The sequence below is a fragment of the Pelodiscus sinensis genome, chromosome 1, assembly GCF_049634645.1.
Source record: "Pelodiscus sinensis isolate JC-2024 chromosome 1, ASM4963464v1, whole genome shotgun sequence".
NCBI lineage: Eukaryota > Metazoa > Chordata > Testudines > Trionychidae > Pelodiscus > Pelodiscus sinensis.
This window is the reverse complement of record NC_134711.1, coordinates 40,877,237-40,891,115: the sequence shown is the minus strand read 5'-3', so window position 1 is coordinate 40,891,115 and position 13,879 is coordinate 40,877,237. Positions and strand designations below refer to the sequence as shown.

Genomic DNA, 13,879 nt, shown 5'->3' with positions numbered 1-13,879 from the left:
GTGTGGAGATCATGGATGCTGGGGGCCTGCCCCCAAACCTCAATGAGGTCCATGACCTCTGCACTAGTCCAGGAGGGCGTGCGACATCACCTGGCTGGTCCCTGGATCCTGGGGGACGGCTGCCTGTCACTGGCTATCTGGCTCATCCTGGGCCACTGGGTCAGGGGCAGCAACTGCTGGCAGGGCTGGCTCTGGCAAGTGCCGTCTGGCCAGAGTCTACCCCTTTAAGGGCCCTGGGGCTCGGGGAGAGGAGAGGAGAGGAGTTTCCCTGGTTTGGCCCAGAGTGGCCACCAGGGGGAACCTGGGAAGGGCTAGCCTCCAGCTAGTTCGAATTAAATGGCTACACAGCCCTTAATTCGAACTACTTAATTCGAACTAGGCGTTACTCCTTGTAGAATGAGGTTTACTTAGTTCGAATTAAGCGCTCTGCTAGTTCGAAATAAATTCGAAATAGCGGTTTGCATGTATAATCGCTATTAAAGTTAATTCGAACTAACGGCTGTTAGTTCGAATTTACTTTGTAGTGTAGACATACCCTTTGAGAAAAGATGATAAGCCAAGTCATATAACCATATGGTTATACATGGAGGAATCATTACAAAGTACAGGTTGGACCTCTCTGGTCCAGCACCCTCAAGACCCGACCAATCCCTAATGAGGGAATTTGCCAAACCACAGAAGGTTCCCTGCTACCAGCTCCCTAGACTAGATTCCCTCCTTGCTGCCAGCTCCAATTACCCCCCCCCCCCTTTTCAGGCTGTCACGCTGCTGCAGCCTTGGCAACCTGAACTGTCCTGGCCCCAGCCCTGCTATCAGAGCTGCTGTGTCTCTGGCCCCCTGAACCCTCTATCAGGGCTGCCGAGGCTGCTGTGTCTAGCTCTGGTCCCGCTACTATAGCTGCTGTTAATGCCACATCCCCAATGCCACATCCCCAGCCCTGTTATTGGGGCTGCCATGGCCCTTGCTGCACTACTGAGGCTCTGGCGCTGGTCCCAGCCCTGCCAGACTCAAAGCAGTCAGCCTTCTTGCCACTAGAGCTCCCAGCCTGGACTCCCTGGTCCAGGAACACCAATGGCCCTGCTGGAACATGAATGTTGCCAGATGACAGAGTCCTGGTTTTGGGAAGTCCAACCTTTACCTAGTTTTCCAAAGTCAGTGTCTTGTCATAGTTTTGCAGACATTTTCAGTAAGGAAATCCAAAGAATCCATCATTCATACAATTATACATAATTATGATAATTTACAGCTTATCTAAGATTTACCAACATGTAGCTGAAAATGCTAAGAAAAAACTACATAAGACAAAGGACACTAGTGGTGGATCTCAGTAAAAAATTAGCTTTTTTGGTGTGATTGACAGAGAAGTCAGTCAGTGGGCTAAAATTTCCTGTCTCAGTACCTTTGCTACTTCATATCTACTAAGCAAACCTTTCTGATAAATGAATATTTCACAACGCAGACAAGCAGGCTTCTCATATGGATTCAAAGTGGAGAAGCTACAGTAACTGAGTTTAATTTTCATTTATCAGCATTTGCTCCCATTTTATTACCTTTTTAATGTCTTCTATTTAGTGAAATTGTGCCTTCACACTTAGCAGCTTTGGTGAAAATGGAAATAACTGTTTTTCAGCTAGATTTTGTCAAGTTTGTACAGCTAAGACAATAATGATTTCAGTCAAGAATGGTGGCTTTTAAAAGGTGTTATTTTTAAAATGATGACCAAACTTTATCTCCTATAAACACACACATACACACACACACACACACACACACACACACTTTTACCAGCAACATTAATGACTATTTACATTCCATATATTTGTCTAGGAGATCTGAAAAATTACATCCTGATGATTTGTATGCAGTAGGCACAGGCAGCAGTTTCACTTTAAAAAACCCCAACAGTTTTAGTTCCCATTTCAGCAGGTATAATACTAGATAAATGCATGTGTATTTGTCTCATTTAAGATAATCAAAGAACTTCTGAGATAATAACCTATTATTTAGTATTTCACTGAACAAGGAGACAAGCGTAGCTATAGCTACCAAGAATATCAATGACTTTTGCCTTTCAGAAAAGTCTAGAGGCATTCTGTTTATTCAGAGATGTTGTCACGTGAACACACTCAGGCTAGAATGTTTGATAAAGACTACAATTCACCTTATACAAAAAAGAAAAAAAACGACACACAATATCCATTTCTTCTAAACAATCTTTATGAAAGTTTCTTAGATGATAAACTCTTCAAGGAGTGCCATGGAAGGCTTGGTGGGTAGAGGGGCCTGACACACTCCAGGCAGTACCGAGGACTGGCCCCTTTACCCACCACACCTTCCATGGCACTCGGCAGCAATTTAAAGGGCCCGTGGCTTCAGCTGCTGCCACAGTTGCTGCCCCAGTTGTGATAGCAATAGCTGAGAGCACCAGGCCCTTTTGAATCACTGGCCCTAGGGCAATTGTCCCTTTTGCCCCTCCCCTTGTCAGCAGATCTTTCTGTGTACGCCTCTGGGAGGAAAGTAAAGAATTTACTGTGACATGTATACAAGGCTTTTAGATAGAGTTGCTAAACACTGCTACAGGACTGCAGCGTTTTTTCTCATTTTACTGTTGGCGTTGTCAGAAACAATACACAATATTAATTGGGTTACAACATTCTTGTCATGTTACAAAGATGAGACAAATGGTATTTTTTGTTATTGGTCCAAACACCAAATAGTAGCTATCAATTGTCAGTAAATAATATATACAAATAATTAATGACCTTGCAAGGAACTGTGACCTCAAGAGGTCTCCGGACAGCAGGAATAGCTGGCAAATAGGTAGCGTTGTGCAGCCAATACTAAACAGATTTGCTGGATCATGGAATGCATTATTTAGAAAGCTGTAATGGGGGTGCTTCATCTAAAGCAGTTGATGGAACAGCAAAGCAAGATTCCTATATGATTTTGGCCCATCAATTCTACAGACCTTCAGTGGGATTTCTCCCCCCCCCCCTTTTTTTTAAATCAGCAGTTCAGTAACTTTTCATTTTTCAAGTTTAAATTCACTGTTACTGACATTTTCAGGACTTATTCAGCAGCACTTTGGCATCACCCTGGCTGACAAAATAACCAAAAGAGCTGAAGTGGTGTCAAGAATTGAGGAGCCAGCATCTATTTCTACTTTTATATAGCTGATGGCACAACTGAAATGCAGGCCAAGGCCTAGCTTCTGCTGGTCATCTATGTAAAGCGAGCAGGAACTAGCCATTCCTTCCCTGGACCAGTGAATCCCTAATACACATCGACTGGGCATAGCCAACTCCTATATCACCTCTTCAGTTCCAGAATAGGAATGATTGCAAGGGGTGTAACCAGTGAGTGCTACACTCCGAGGCTGTGTCTACACTGGCATGAATTTCCGGAACTGCTTAAAACGGAATACTATTCCGTTTTCAGTTTTTCCGGAAAAGGAGCGTCTACATTGGCAGGCTGCTTTTCTGGAAAAGCCCTTTTTCCGGAAAAGTGTCTGTGGCCAATGTAGACGCGCTTTTCCGGAAAAAAGCCCCGATCGTCATTTTCGCGATCTGGGCTTTTTTCCGGAAAAGACTACTGTGCTGTCTACACTGGCCCTTTTCTGGAACAGTTTTCCAGAAAAAGGACTTTTGCCTGAGCGGGAGCAGCATAGTTTTTCCGGGAAAGCAGCTGATTTCTTACAGTAAATCGTCACTGCTTTTTCGGAAATTCAAGAGGCCAGTGTAGACAGTTCACAGCTTATTCCGGAAAAGCAGCCACTTTTTCGGAATAAGTGGCCCAGTGTAGACACAGCCTGACAGTCCCCACTTGGCAGATTGTCAAGCTCCTAGCTGTCTCATGTTTTGTGCTTTTTTCAGCTGGTGATGTTACCATAGCCTCTCAGAGAATTCAGAGACAGAGAGCCAGTTAATTTCTATTTAAAAACCAAATTCACTTTGTTCTATGAAAAAACAAAGCAACATTAACTCCAGAACTAAGGTGTTCTGGTTTTCAAATAGCTGCCCCTGATTGTAGTGCTGCAGTTCCTGGGTCACATATAATTGCAAGCACATTGTATAGCCACTTAGCCATCAACAGTAATGACTTGTTTGTGTGTGCAATTACTGGTGACCATGAGGTTGCCCAACAATTATTTATAAGTCTCATAATACAAATAATTTGGAGCCCAAGTTAAAATCCCGAGAAAAAGAAGACTGTCTATTTGCATGTAGTAATTTTTTACATCTAGCTTACATACCGTAGAAAAAAAAAGGTTTTAATACAAAAATGTGTGCACTGATGCACCCCTTAACATTCACTCTGTGTGTTGTCTAGAGAACCAATAAAAATTAAACTTAAAATCAAGCACTCTTTGAGCTGCCCCGTTATCGTTTTGCAGAGGCTAGAGAAGTATATTTCAATCTTTTCAATCACGTGTTTCATTTTACCTCACTCTTACCATGTTACTTCTCTCCCTCTTACTCTTACTTGAGCCAGACCCCACCTATTTATATGTGTGCACTGTAATGTACAAACATATGGATCGGGAGGGGGGGGCTAAAATTTATAGAAGTAAATGGGAGGCATTGTGAGCAGAGGATTATCACTAAAGGACAGATGGAATTCACAATATCGATCACAAAAAGACCAGTCGTTGTTAGGTCTTGATTCAGTGAAGTCGATTGGCAGACTTCCATTGATTCAGGTAGACATTAGATCAGATTGTCAGTGCCTAAATGCTAGGATTGGCTACAGACATGTAATATAGGTGCACACAGATTGATAGAATCCTAAAGAACTAGTAATAGTATCATATCAACTGTTGGGAGTCACTACAAGATATAGCATGCACTCAGGAAAACAGGGCAAAATCATGAAACACTGGATATAGTGATAGCTTGCTTACCATTTTCAGTGAAAGCCTTTGCAGTAGAAATTCCATTTAATCTATACAAAAAAAGAAAAGATAATTAAGATATTGCATAGACCAGAATAATTGTCAATAAATGTAATGAGTTAAAGATCATTTTGGAGAGCCCTTCCTTTGCTGCTCTGAAAAGCCACTACTCCTTCCTTATTCAATCCATCATTAAAATCCATTTTTTTCCTTCTGCAAAGCCCACAAGAAGCTAGTCAACTGAAAAACCCAAACTTCTTTGCTCCATCAAGCTTCTAAATTCCCCACACCAACAAGCCACACTATTGGAATTAACCTGATCCTACTCTCCTCTTGTCAGTAAATTAAATTTTATCCCTCTCATTATGTCATGTTTGACATAAGCTCCTTAGGACCTAAAACAAACTCCATAAGGAGTCTTTGTTATTTTGAAATATTACTTCAGTGGCAGCTGGAATCTTTTGGTCAGCCTAGGTGGCAGGCCAAGAGCTGAAATCACGGAGAAACTGACAAAGAGCTGAAATCACTAGGTTTGGCCCAGAACTAGACCTATCGTGGAAGCAGGAGCAGGTGGCCAGCAGGGTGGTTAGTGGAAGCGGCCAGCGGCCGGCCAGTAGGAACAGCGGCAGGCAGTCAGCAGGGCGGCTGGTGGGAGCGGATGGAGGAGGCTGGTAAAAGCAGCAAGAGGTCATCAGCGAGGCGGCTTGCAGGAGTAGGCAGCCAGCAAGGTGGCCAGCAGGATGGCTGGCGGGAGCAGCTGGCAGGAGCAATGGTGAGTGGCCAACAGAATGGGTGAGATGCTGCCTATCCCCACCCGCCCAAGGGTGGGAGATGAGCTCTGAAAATCATCCCTGAGCTCTTATCTGCCCTGACCAAGGGCAGCAACTGTGAGTGGGGTACAGAGAAAGTTTGGGCATGTGAATGAGACACTTACATTGCTGGACTTGTGGGCCTGAGAGGCAAAGGACACTGATCAATCCATTTGAGCTGGGATGTTTAATCGTAGTTTTGGTTATGAACTTTTTTTGTGGTGGTTTCCCAAATTAATGCCACGTTACTTCCCTCCCCTTTTGTTAAAGGTTTCTTTTCTATATTCAGACTCTGTGCTTATGAGTGGGGAATCATTGCCTCCCAGAGACACCCAGGGATGTTGTGTGAATTTCCCAGAGCTACTGGGTGGAGGCTTGACCCAGGTCTGTGTGAGATGGATGAAAAGGAACCCCTAGATATTGAACTCAGCCATGGCTGCTGCCGACGCTACCTGGCAGAAGGGTTACATATAGAATGCTGATAAGGTGGTTCCTGAGCTTCTTTACAAGAGTGTGGCATAATCTCTGGCTGTAGTCTTTGGGATAGTGCTTGATGGTTTATGTTGCAAGCAGGACAGGTATCTTCACTGTGCCTAAACATGCTTCTTCTAGGGTCCCTAATGCTGCTGGCAGTGTTCCTCAGTGTAGCAAACTGAATTATAGCTGCTTCCTTTGCAGGTCCACTAAGGTGAGAAGGGACTACCCAGCATCTGCTTCCCCCCTTTGCACAGGGCAGGCAAAAATTGGCCTTTAGGGCACAGCAATAAGCAAAATTCCACATCACAAATAAGAGAATCATAGAAGCACAGAATCACAGGGTTGGAAGAGACCTCAGGAGGTTATTGAGTCCAACCCCCAAAGCAGGACTAAGCCCAACTAAATCATCCCAGCCAGGGCTTTGTCAAGCCAGGACTTAAAAACCTCTAGGGATGGAGATTCTGCCACCTCCCTAGGTAACTCATTCCAGTGCTTCTCCACCCTCCTAGTGAAATAGTCCTAATATCCAACCTAGACCTTTCCCACTGTAACATGAGACCATTGCTCCTCGTTCTGTCATCTGTCACTACTGAGAACAATCTCTCTCATCCTCTTTGGAACCCCCCTTCAAGTAATTAAAGGCTGCTATCAAATCCCCCCTCACTCTTCTCTTCTGTAGACAAAATAAGCCCAAATCCCTCATCCTCTGCTCATAAATCATGTGTTCCAACCCTTTAATCATTTTTGTTGCCCTCCACTGGACCTTCTCCAGTGCGTCCACATCCTTTCTGTAATGGGAGAAAGGAGTATTCGACACAATGCTCTAGATGTGAGCTTACTAGCTCTGAATAAAGGGGAATAATCATTTCTCTAGATCTGCTGGCAATGCTCCTCCTAATGCACCCTACTGTGCCATTAGCTTTCTTGAATAATTTTAAAGTTGCTTCATGGTGACCTCAATGTCTTGCAGTGTGGTTTGCAACATTTTAGCATCAGCTTCAAACTATTTGCTTTATCGTACGCAATTCCAAGAGCTATAAATGTAAAAGAAAATGCTCAAAGGTTTGAAAATATTACAGGGTAGATTCCAATGAGCTCAGATGCAAAATAGCCACTCCCACAAAATACATTTCAATGTAACATTTGATTTTTCACCTGAACAATTTACTTTTATGTTTAAAAGCATTTCCATGTGCGCTTTCCTCTCATGACATCAATGACAGAAATTTTTACAGTAATTTATCACTGCTGACACTTGAAAGAGAATGGAAATGCTAGTTAGAGACATGTCAAGTGGTGGTGAAGTTGACAATAGAAAAAGTTATCAGATTAAATAAATAATCAAAGTCCTGTCAAACTCAATGATTTGTATAACTATATTGAAATAAAGCACCTAACAGGAATGCTGACAGCACCTGATAAGACTGTCCATAAACTTTGTGGCTTTTTGTTGAAACAGAAACATAGAAATATATAGATTGCTATTCCAGCTCAAGAGAATGGTCCAGAATAGTTCAGTATCCTATTTCCAATAGCGCTCTTTACCAGAGAGAGATGTAAAACTATCCAGAACTATCAATCATGCAATAACATGCCTATGAAGAGACTTTCCCTAGTCCCAGCAGAGAAAAGATGGCGTATACAAGTACGAATAATTGTATAATTTCCTTTAACATTGTATAATTTATATTTTATTTAATATTTATAATTTCATTATCCTGTTTAATGTATCTAAGATTGATCTCAACATCCCATTCTTTTTATAATTCTGCTAGGTTCTTAAACATTAGAAAACCTTATGGCAGTGAATCCAAAGTTAGTTATGTGTTGCATAAAATAATTCCATTTATAAGTTATAAAAATATTACCATTTAATTTCATTAGATGTTCCAGGTGACACAGATAAAACTGGACTGACCTTCTCTACACCATTCAAATATTGTCATTGGTAAATGTGAAAATACAGAGTGTATATTTAGGGCAACATATTTGATAGCTTTCTTACTCCTGTAATCCCATGTTCATAGGCACAGGTTTTTTTAAAGTTTTTGAGCATTGCTGTGCTCAACATTATAACACCTAACTGATTTAGGATCCTAAATCCAATTTTCAAAAGGGATTCAAGCACTCAATCATTTCATTGCCAGTGTGATTCAGACTCCTAAGTGCCTAAATCCTTTTTGAAAATAACATTTAGGATTCCAAAGGTGTTGCAACACAGAGCACAGTAATGTCTAAATACATTTAAAAATCTGGGTCTTAATACACATAGGGTATGTCTAGACTACAGGTTTTTTCGAAAAAAGTGGTCTTTTCAAAAAAACATTCTCTGTGTCTCGACTGCTGCTGCATTCTTTCAAAAGTAAATCAAAAGAACACGGCAGTTTTTTCGCCACAGAAAACCTCGTTTTACGAGGCACAACGCCTTTTTTCGAAAGTGCTCTTTCGAAAATGTCACTATGTAATGCAAACTGTGCTTTTTCAAAAGAGAGCATCCAGACTGCCGGGGTGCTCTCTTTCGAAAAACGGGCTTGCTTTTTCAAAAGTACTGGTTGTAGTCTAGATGCTCTTTTTCGAAAGAGGCTTTTGTGAAAACATTTTTCGAAAAAGCCTCTTTCGAAAGAGGCTTGAAGTCTAGACGTAGCCATGGTTAATGCACATGGCATTTGCAAGAAGGCTTGAAAATCCTGTATTCAGAAATGTTCATTCAATTCTTTACTGCAACACACACAATACCTTTTGATTGGCTGTAGCTTTACCACAAATATGTTGGGCTTGGATGTGTCCACTTCCAGCTTAGATATCTCAACCTCATCTAAGTTGGTTAGTTTCCAATCCACTGATTCTTGAAGATAATCCAGAAGATGACTGATTGCCTGACTGTCAACCGCTGATAAAACTAAGGAGGAGGATGAAGAATGAAGGAGCTCCTGTAATAAGTATGTGCAGAATTTAATCATCTGTTTCATAGTTAAGACACAAGCGGATTGCTTTTTTATATTCTTGAGTATAATATTCAAATCTGCACACAAATCCAACAATGCAATTTCAAAATTATGAAAAGTAATAAGCATTGGTAGAAATGCCTGAAAAAAAACTCAGTATCATTAAAGGTTTGCAAAGCTTATTTTTTCACCATATTATAAAATTACTGAAATATCAACAATTCAAAATTTTGATCTGCTTTTTTGTTGAATATTTTCACAAAGATAATTCTGCATTTTTCAACCAGTAATGTATTAATATTTTTGCCAACAGGCTTTTTTATTTAGCACATACTCCATGTGAAGTCTTGTAAGCATGCTACTCAAAGGGGATACACTGACAGCTCTTGGCCTGTATCCTCAGAATATATACAGTGCTAGTTTCCTCACACTTTTATACCAACGTGTCTTGACACAGTTATTACATCTTTATGGCTACTACATTATGAAGAAGTGCTTTGACGCTACCAGTCTAATACATGAAGGGCATCAAACTACTGTCAGACAGGAAATTAATGCTCTTTTAACTGAAATTAATCAATATGGTAAGCACAAGTTACAACAGAACAATTCAATATCAGACAGCCACCTTATCATGTCTATACACTTTGCATCTTGAATATTCATTCTTGTAACAAATAATTTGATTAATTATGCCTATTTTGGGATCACAGAATGTCATGTTGATGGTATTTAATTTTTTAAATGAGTATTATCAAAATTACTTCTTGGTTTGCTACTCAAAACCTGAATCACACAATTTGAAATGAGCTGGCTCAGTTGGGATTGATCAAATGGTATAATATCTGCTATTTGATCAGGTGAGCATAATTTTTTTTCTTGGGCTTCTAAGCCAAACTCTCATGGAAAGTGATTTTTTTTAATCTCTTTCTGCAAGAATGAATAAATAATGCTAATGTTCTGAAGATGCTGTTGCTGTGTCACTGCAAACCTATCCTGTCTCAAGCTCTCAAATGGAGATTCTGACAAGTGCTAAGCTCATTCAGGCCTGATGGGAACTGGAGGGGACTGCCATGCAGAAATCCAGTTCTAGAATGGCTGAACCATGTGGGTACTTCTGGAGAAGTGTAATGATAGCAGAAGGGTGCACTTGAAAGGGACTAGTTAGGTCTAATAGTGATAGAGATGCAGCCGTGTTAGTCTGGGTCTTGCTGAAACAAAAGACAGGACTATGCAGCACTTTAAAGACTAACAAAATGGTTTATTAGATGATGAACTTTCGTGGGCCAGACCCAGTTCCTCAGATCAATATGTGGAAGAAAATTGGCACAACCATATATACACCAAAGTGATACAATAAAAAAAAAGAGAACGCATAAAAATATTAAACCTGATTCGTCATTTTTATATGTGTTCCCTTTTTTTGATTGTATCACTTTGGTATATATGGTTGTGCCAATTTTCTTCCACATATAGATCTGAGGAAGTGGGTCTGGCCCACGAAAGCTCATCACCTAATAAACCATCTTGTTAGTCTTTAAAGTGCTGCATAGTCCTGTCTTTTGTTTTAACTAGGTCTAAGACAATGCCATGTGACTGTGACACCTGGTTCATAATATGTTCTCTTTTGCATTTCTAAATTTAGGGCTAATTGCCACTATATCTAGTGTTCTGTTCTTAAACTTGTTACAAATTCTCTCTTAATTAGTGCAAGTGTTATGGGGTTGCTAAAGCTTTTCTCCTCCTACTCCTTCTTCCTGTTCTCTATCACATTACATATGAACATAAAAAGGGCCGTATTGGGTCAGACCAAATGTCCATCTAGCCCTGTATCCTGTCTGCCGAGAGTGGCCAGCACCAGGTGCCCCAGAGAGGGTGGACCGAAGACAATGATCAAGCGATTTGTCTCCTGCCATCCCTCTCCAGCCTCTGACAAACACAGGCCAAGGACACCATTTTATCCCCTGGCTAATAGCCTTTTATGGACCTAACCTCCATGAAATTATCTAGTTTCTCTTTAAATTCTATTATAGTCCTAGCCTTCACAGCCTCCTCTGGCAAGGAGTTCCATAGGTTGACTACACACTATGTGAAGAGGAACTTTCTTTTATTAGTTTTAAACCAGCTACCCATTAATTTCATTTGGTGTCCACTAGTTCTTCTATTTAGGGAGCTAAAAAAATAACTTTTCTTTATTGGCCCTCTCCACACCACTCATGATTTTATATACCTCTATCATATCCTCCCTCAGTCTCCTCTTTTCTAAACTGAAAAGTCCCAGTCACTTTAACCTCTCCTCATATGGGATCCGTTCCAAACCCCTAATAATTTTAGTTGCCCTTTTCTGAACCCTTTCCAAGGCCAAAATATCTTTTTTGACATGAGGAGACCACATCTGTACACAGTATTCAAGATGTGGGCATACCATAGTTTTATACAGGGGCAGTAAGATATTCTGGGTCTTATTTTCTATCCCTTTCTTAATAATTCCTAGCATCCTATTTGCCTTTTTGATCGTCGCTGCACACTGTGTGGAAGTTTTCAGAGAACTGTCCACGATAACTCCAAGATCTCTTTCCTGATTTGTCGTAGCCAAATTAGCCCCCATCATACTGTACGTATAGTTGGGGTTATTTTTCCCGATGTGCATTACTTTACACTTATCCACATTTAATTTCATTTGCCATTTTGTTGCCCAATAACTTAGTTTGGTGAGATCGTCTTGGAGTCCCTCACAGTCTGCTTCTGTCTTGACTATCCTAAACAGTTTGGTATCATCTGCAAACTTTACTACCTCACTGCTTACCCCTTTCTCCAGATCATTTATAAATAAGTTGAACAGGATTGGTCCTAGGACTGACCCTTAGGAGACACCACTAGTTATCCCTTTCCATTCAGAAAATTTACCTTTTATTCCTACCCTTTGTTTCCTGTCTTTTAAACAGTTCTCAATCCAAGAAAGGACCTTCCCTCTTATCCCATGGCCATGTAATTTACACAAGAGCTTTTGGTGAGGGACCTTGTCAAAGGCTTTCTGAAAATCTAAGTATACTAGATCTACTGGATCCCACTTGTCTGCATGTTTGTTAACCCCTTCAAAGAACTCTATCAGATTAGTAAGACAGGATTTCCCTTTACAGAAACCATGTTGACTTTTGTCCAACAAATTATGTTTTTCTACATGCTTCACAATTTTATTCTTTACTATTGTTTCGACTAATTTGCCCGGTACTGAAGTTAGACTTACCGGTCTGTAATTGCCCAGATCGCCTCTAGAGCCCTTTTTAAATATTGGTGTCACGTTGGCTACCTTCCAGTCATTAAGTACAGAAGCCGATTTAAGGGATAGGTTACAAACCACAGATAATAGTTCAGCAATTTCCCATTTGAGTTCTTTTAGAACCATTGCATGAATGCCATCCGGTCCCGGAGATTTGTTAACATTAAGTTTTTCTATTTGTTCTAAGACCTCCTCTAATGACACTTCAATCCGGGACAGTACCTCAGATTCATTACCCACAAAGGATGGTGCAGATTTGGGAATCTCCCCAACGTCCTCAGCCGTGAAGACTGAAGCAAAGAAATCATTTAGTTTCTCCGCAATGGCTTTATCTTCCTTGATTGCTCCTTTTATAGCTCAATCATCTAGGGGACCCACAGGTTTTTTAGCAGGTTTCCTGCTTCTAATGTACTTAAAAACATTTTGTTATTTCTTTGAGTTTTTGGCTAGCTGTTCCTCAAAATCTTTTTTTGCTTTTCTTATTACATGTTTACACTTGATTTGACAGTGTTTATGTCCCTTTCTATTTATCTCACTAGGATTGGACTTCCACTTCTTAAAAGATACCTTTTTGTCCCTCGCTGCTTCTTTTACATGGTGGTTAAGCCACGGCGACTCTTTTTTAGGTCTCTTGCTATGTTTTTTAATTCAGGGTATACATTTAAGTTGGGCCTCTATTATGGTGTCTTTAAAAAGTTTCCATGCAGCTTTCAGGGATTTGGCTCTAGTCACTGTGCCTTTTAATTTCTGTTTAACTAACCTCCTTATTTTTGTGTAATTCCCTTTTTTGACATTAAATGCCAGGGTGCTGGACTGCTGAGGTGTTCTTCCCACCACAGGAATGTTGAATGTTATTATATTATGGTCACTATTCCCAAGCGGTCCTGTAATGGTTATTTCCTGGACCTGATCCTGTGCTCCACTCAGGACTAAATCGAGAATTGCCTCTCCCTTTGTGGGTTCCTGCACCAGCTGCTCCAAGAAACAGTCATTTAAGCCATTGAGAAATTTTATCTCCGCTTCTCTTCCTGAGGTGACATGTACCCAGTCAATATGGGGGTAATTAAAATCCCTCATTATTATAGAGTTCTTTGAAATGCTGAGGGAGATTAGAGAGGCAAAATAATGTCAGTATCGCTGTCCTGGTCAGGTGGTCGGTAATATATCCCTACTGCTAATTTCTTATTATTGGAGCATGGAATTACTATCCATAGCGATTCTATTGAACATGTTGATTCACTTAATATTTTTATTTTGTTTGTTTCTACATTATCTTTTACATACAGTGCCACTCCACCACCCACCTGGCCTGCTCTATCCTTTCTATATATTTTATATCCCGGTATGATTGTGTCCCACAGATTTTCCTCATTCCACCAGGTTTCAGTGATGCCTAGTACGTCAATCTCCTCATTTAATATGAGGTACTCTAGTTCACCCATCTTATTAGTCAGACTCCTAGCATTTGTGTACAAGC

At 40.7% G+C, this 13,879-nt stretch overlaps 1 protein-coding gene across 8 annotated transcripts in view; it reads right to left on the bottom strand.

The window, feature by feature from the left end:
- ATP6AP1 (ATPase H+ transporting accessory protein 1) overlaps positions 1 to 13,879 on the bottom strand; it is a 106,707-nt gene that overhangs the window by 56,976 nt on the left and 35,852 nt on the right. For all 8 annotated transcript variants that reach the window (XM_014573383.3, XM_006122584.4, XM_006122587.4 and 5 more), the window contains 2 exons: positions 8,914 to 9,107; positions 4,901 to 4,941 (listed from right to left, as the gene is read on the bottom strand). In XM_014573383.3, coding sequence (XP_014428869.1) covers positions 4,901 to 4,941; positions 8,914 to 9,107 — 235 coding nt within the window. The remainder of the gene's footprint in view (positions 1 to 4,900; positions 4,942 to 8,913; positions 9,108 to 13,879) is intronic.